This window comes from Sinocyclocheilus anshuiensis, unplaced genomic scaffold (genome assembly GCF_001515605.1).
Source record: "Sinocyclocheilus anshuiensis isolate Anshui unplaced genomic scaffold, SAMN03320099.WGS_v1.1 scaffold796, whole genome shotgun sequence".
Taxonomy (NCBI): domain Eukaryota; kingdom Metazoa; phylum Chordata; class Actinopteri; order Cypriniformes; family Cyprinidae; genus Sinocyclocheilus; species Sinocyclocheilus anshuiensis.
In genome coordinates, this window is record NW_015557105.1 from 79,241 (window position 1) to 85,541 (window position 6,301).

A 6,301-nucleotide genomic window follows, 5' to 3' on the forward strand; every position below is an offset into this window, starting at 1 on the left:
GCTCGCGCTGGTTCTCAGCGCCCCGCCCCGGTGCCTTTCTTCCCGGAAGTGCATGACGAGCTCACCAGGTCATGGACAGCACCTTTTACTGCCAGAAACCGACCTGCTGGTTCCTCCTCCCTCACCACCCTCAACGGGGGTGCAGCTAGGGGGTATATGGCGATCCTCCCGGTAGAGCAGTCGGTAGCGATGCAGTTGTGTCCTAAGACCGCCTCCTCCTGGCGGGGAAACCCGTCGCTCCCCTCCCGGGCCTGTAGGCATTTGTCTGGTCTGACTGGCGGTGCTTATACGGCTTATGGAGAAGCTGCCCTGTCTGTATCAGTACAAGGTCCTGCCCTTTGGGCTGTCCCTCACACTTGTGGTCCAGGAGCGCCATCTCTGGCTGTGCCTGGCCGACATGAGGGACGCCAACAAGGTACGGTTCCTCAATGCCCCTGTGTCCCAGACCGGCTTCTTCGACGACGTGGTAGAGAGCTTTGCCCAGCAGTTCTCGGGTAGAGGCACTGAGAGGCCCCGGTTTGGTGTCGGCTTGCTAATCAAAGTAGATTGGTGTCTCTAAGCGAGTTCCCAATTCGTCGGTCACCGACGTGACATCTGCGTTCCCTCCTTCAGGGAACGAGGATTACATACATCACAGAGACGTTTCAGTTAATGTTTGTATCACTTGAAGTAATGAAAATGTTTTCTTATAGTCTAAATGCTCTGCCGTGTGTGTTGTGTTTGTGTCTGTCTCACTGACCTGATAGCTGTCTAGAGGTCTCTGTAGTTTGGTGGATCGAGCGGAAACGCAGCCGATGGAGACAGAGAGCACGGCCTCCACCAGCAACGGAAGCGTCCCCGAGTGCTGGACCGGCAGGACGCTCACCTGCAGCCTTCGCGAGTGACCCTGAACACACACACACACACAGACGCTCATGCTCCTGAATATCAGCAGCTGATTAATAAATGCAGACTGCAGTCTCACCTGGCGCAGCTGAAACACTCCTCCAGTGCTGACGTCTCTGCTGGGATGAAGCTCTACAGACGAATACTCGCCCTGCTCATTCAGCTCCTGTATGGAGACCCACAGCTCGATCTGACGTGACACTTCACTCCACCTGTCACACACACACACACAGATGAGGGCACACGCAGGGCCAAAAACTAACATTATGCCACATCTGGCAGTGACCAGTGACCTGAGAAAATATACCAGCCATAATTGTTATTATTATTATTATTATTATAATATTATTATTATTAATAATAAATCAAATTATAAAAGTTAAATCAATAATGAAATATCACTATAATACTATTGAACTGAAGTATTTAATATAATAATAATAATAATAATAATAATGATGTTTGGTGCATGTTGCATTGTCAAATGCATGTTATGAGTGACTCAATCTCACAGCGCTTGCAGAGACTGAGTTCGACACTGAAAACACTGCTATCATGAGCGGCTCACATGAAAATATCACAACGAGGCACATCAGATTACATATTTATATAATTACAACACAGTCTTTACGGTTTGATAATCGCACTAAACCAGTGGTGTATAAAGTACCTGAAAGCCATACTCAAGTAAAAGTACAGATATCTTACCAGAAAATGACTTTAGTAGAAGTTGAAGTCACCGTTTTAGTACTTAAAGTCTTAAAGTATGTGATATTTATTGTACTTAAGTACAAAAAGTATTTTTATCTTAAACGTACTTAAGTATTGAAAGTAAAAGTACAAGTAAATACAAAATGGAAAAGAAGCAAATAAATATATATAAAAAATGTTCATGCACAGCTTGAGTAGCAAGATTGTGTTCAGTTTTAACTCTTTCTTCCATTTTGTATTTTTGGGTAAGAATAAGAAGCACTTCATCCGGTACTTAGTGTCTTTCACTCCAACGTAAGAAAACATTTCTGGAACCTGCATCTGAAATAGCATTTAGATGTATTTACACAGTCTAATGTATCTCAGAGGAGACATGGATGCATTTAAACTGCAGTTACAGATGCATAAATAATGTTTTGTTTTTAACATAAAACACTAATGTGACATTAAAACCGCCAGTAGGTGGCAGCAAGTGATTGTTAATGAGTGAGTCATTGAGATTCAACCATCAGCTGATTCATTCAGAAACAAAGCATTTTGACTGTGTTGACTGAATGACTGAATCATTTTTATCAGCCGATTCGTTCAAAAAGCTGATTCATTCAATAAGTAAACACAGCCTATTGCTCAGAGATGCAAAACAGTGTGTGATCTTTGTTTGGAACTATTTTCGTTGGCAAAATTTAGCAAAACAAGCAATATTATGTCTAAAATGTAAGTAACTTATTGCTTTACTGAACTTGTATAAAATGATTATTAAATGTGATATCATGCTGATATCTGCAGAAAAACGGTACTCTTGATTGCACATCATTACAACAACACTTACCATATTATTGCAGACGATGCTGTATTGCACGCCCCAGACTCGACTTGACTGGAAAATGAATCATCCGCGGTGATGTGTGCACTTGTTTGCACATGAGCAAAGGTGTTTTTTAGGAGTGGAACTTGCAGAGGCCAGACCACTGATTCGTCAAACCTGCTTTCCTGCAGCCCGTGTTCTTCTGACTTCTGACTATTTTGTAGTAAGTAACGAATATGCTTCGGGGAATCGGAGTAAAAGTATACATTTTATTTAGGAAATGTAGTTGAGTAAAAGTAAAAGTAAAGTACAGATACTCCCAAAAAATACTTAAGTACTGTAACGAAGTATTATTACTTCGTTACATTACACCACTGCACTAAACCATATCGCATTCTCAGGCATTGTTAGAATCAATAAAGGAGTTACAAGCGAGAAACATTGTTTCATGAATTCACCAACTCTGATTTTAACGAGTTTGGTGCTTGCCAAGTGTTATTTTATTTTATTTTAGGCCCTACACTATAGAACCCTTCCTATAGAACAGGTTTATACCTTGTTCTTTTATTAAACAAACTAAATAGCCTTATGTTATTTATAGGGATGGACCGATAGGATTTTTTGGGGCCGATACCGATACCGATTTTAACAAACACTTATTGGCCGATTCCGATACCGATATTTGTCACTTCCTCTCTTATTTGAAATTTTGGCATCAAAATAGATAGTATTTTGCAAAAATTCCATGCTTTTTCGGCGCCATAGAAATGTGATGGCAATTCGTTTGCCTACGTTGCCTTGGAGTTATACTCGCCGTTTCTGGATGAGGGTAAAGAACAGAGATTGGTGGCAGCGAGCTGTGTTTTCCCCAGAAATGCGATGCTTTCTTCTCCACCATCGTTTCTGATCTGCGTATTATTGCAGGTGCAATATGTCACGTTATTCATGTACGTCACGAGCACATGCGCACTTGCGCCAAAGTTTGCTGCAATTATGAGCTTAAAGTAACACTCCACTATTTTTGAAAATAGGCTCATTTTCCAACTCCCCTAAAGTTAAACAGTTGAGTTTTACCTTTCAAAAATAGTGGAGTGTTCCTTTAATCGCATTATTTAGATCGAAGTATTGCGTTTACATGAGATAAAGTTTAATCGCAATATTGTCAAAATCTCAGTATAATCGCATTAATTCAGAATCGACGTGTGCGAGGTAGGGCTGGGCGATTTCCCCGATTTTATCGATTAATTTGAATTTAATGTTTTGCCACGATTTTATTTTTTAGAAATCGGGGAATCGGGATTTTGAATAGAAATATTACCAAATGCTAGAATTAGACACTTTGGCAATATGCCAGTGATAACAGTAAAGAGAAAAGAACGACCCAACCGCATGTCGGCGCACGTGATTAACTGCTCATATCGCTAGAGGCCATTCACACAGAATACGCTTTTGTGTTGACAAAGATGCGACACGGGCAGTGGAATAGGAAATACATGCAAGAAGATGGGAGTGAACTTCTTTTAACTTGAGCGCAGTGTTTTTAGAAAGCCGTTTCATGCATGAGACGCTGCAAGAGACGCGAGCGCAAAAGCCAAACACATCCATGTTTACACAGAAAAAACAGTGGAAAAGCAGCGCAATCGAATAAAAAACCTGTAAAGAACTACTACTGTATGTCTGATATTTCATGTTTGCATCATGGTGACAGGCTGAAAGCTGCTGTTGCTTTTACAGAACATTTATAGTTAGTCTACTGGTGTTATACCTTTAGTCACTTAGAATTTGAATTACCTTGACTTTTGAAATTTTTTAAAAGCATTTTCCTCGTATTATTTCTGAACACATTTTATGTATAAGACAAGTTTGTACAAAATGCAGTTGTAGTTCATGCATCTTTTCTGCAAAGATATTTAACAAGTGATTTGTTTAACATTTACATCATGTTGACAACTTCATGTGTGGTGCACTTGAAATAGAATTATCTTTAAATAGTGGGTTAATAAAGAAAAAGCTACTTGAATCATGTTGTAGTTACATTTTCAAGTTGATAAGTTAAAAATCGTAAAAAATCGAGAATCGGTCAAATGTTCTGGAAAAATCGAGATTTTAATTTTTTGCCAAATCGCCCAGCCCTAGTGCGAGGAAACGCACCTGTCTCTGAGCGTGCGTCTCTTGGCCTGCAGTGCATCCAGCTCCCGCACAGACCGGCCGTTCCCAGCGTACCGGTGACCCCAGACCTCGATGGCCAGAGCGCCGTCTGAGATGAACTCCAGAAACTCCTCCGTCACATGCACCAGGAAATCCTGCCCACAGAAACGCAACGAAAGCAGATTGATTTATTTATCATTTAATATCATATCAGCACACTCACGGCAAACTCACGAGTAACAACATTTAAAATAATCATAGTAACAATAATATTTCAATGAGTTGTATACAATATTATCAAAAGTAAATAAACAAAAAATAACAACAGTAATAACAATAGCTGTTATATTAAATCTTCCACTGTGATATTTGATAAAAACATTATTATTTATAAATAATTTATTATTTATTATTATTATTATTAATAATAATAATAAATAAAAACAAAAAAGAATAATAAGAAATAATAGCAAATAAGAAATAAATACATTTCAGTTCTTCAGATCTTATGCCATCTCTAGGAGCACTAGTAAACAGATAGATAATTAGTAAGCAAGTACATAAATTAATAAATTAATTTAAAAAAATAAATTAATGAATAAAAAATAAATACAATAAAAATAAATAGGAAATAAAAAATAAGCACTAGTAATAATACCAATAAAATAAACATAAATATAATAAAAAAATATTTAAAAATAAGAATAAAAAAAAAATCAACAACAAAAATTCTCCATCTTTATTGCATATCTTGTTTCTTAGCTTTCTGGCATTGTACACTATGAGTATTGTAAGCAGTGTGGCAAACTGCTTATGTTCCACTAGGATTATTATTAACTAAAACTAAAAACATAAAAAATACAGTTACTGACATAAAACAGAAAATATAAAATCCAAACTATAAAAAGCAAATAGTATCTCAATTATACTAAGACAACACAGGTACTCTAGAGAATGTTTTTACCCTGCAGTGATCAAAGTGCACAGTGAAGTGGGCGTCGGCCATCTGTGAGGGGGGCGTGTCCGGGCTGACAATGGGCGGAGCCACAGCGGGCTCTGATTGTTCCCAGAAGGTGTACTGACAGAAGACGAAGTTAGAGAGGTTGAGAGGAAGACCAGACGCCTCTCTGATCCGCACCTGACACGAGATACAACGCTCTTTACCACAATACTAAACACTTCTCATACTATTTCTGATACAACCAGCAGATCAGATTTTTACTGTTTCAACCCAAATATGATCATATTTTTGTATATGCAAAAGTAATTATTTTCATTAAAACTTCATAATCAGATGACATTCATAAATTCACTGTTACACAAAGAGTAACATTAGTGATTAGTTTATTATTTTCAACCCAATCTAAGTGATGCTTTCCTTGGTGATATTTAAATCAGAATGATTTGCACTAACAATGTTCAATTAACCCAAAACAAACAAACAACTGTTTAAATATATAGCAAGGGCTGAAAGATTTTTTTCTGATAAAAAATGTGATAAAAAAAACCCTCCAGGTTTGCTGTGTTTGTTTGAAGGGCTGCATAAATTAATTAAATTAAAATATTTTTTAAATGTGAAATTATTAATAAATATAAATAAATTACTAATTAACATATCTGTAAATAAATAAATGTATATATAAAGTATATATAATAAACATATTCATCAAAAATAATAATTATTTAAGAAAAGAAGTATTTAAGAAAAGTAATATAAAAGTAATAATATCAATAATAATTTTACAGTAAAAA

General features: G+C 37.3%; 1 protein-coding gene across 1 annotated transcript in view; it reads right to left on the reverse strand.

Moving 5' to 3' along the window:
* kif13a (kinesin family member 13A) overlaps positions 1-6,301 on the reverse strand; it is a 90,428-nt gene that overhangs the window by 27,809 nt on the left and 56,318 nt on the right. The window contains exons 22-25 of the mRNA XM_016472625.1: positions 5,514-5,687; positions 4,553-4,704; positions 965-1,097; positions 740-886 (exon numbers count right to left, since the gene is read on the reverse strand). Coding sequence (XP_016328111.1) covers positions 740-886; positions 965-1,097; positions 4,553-4,704; positions 5,514-5,687 — 606 coding nt within the window. The remainder of the gene's footprint in view (positions 1-739; positions 887-964; positions 1,098-4,552; positions 4,705-5,513; positions 5,688-6,301) is intronic.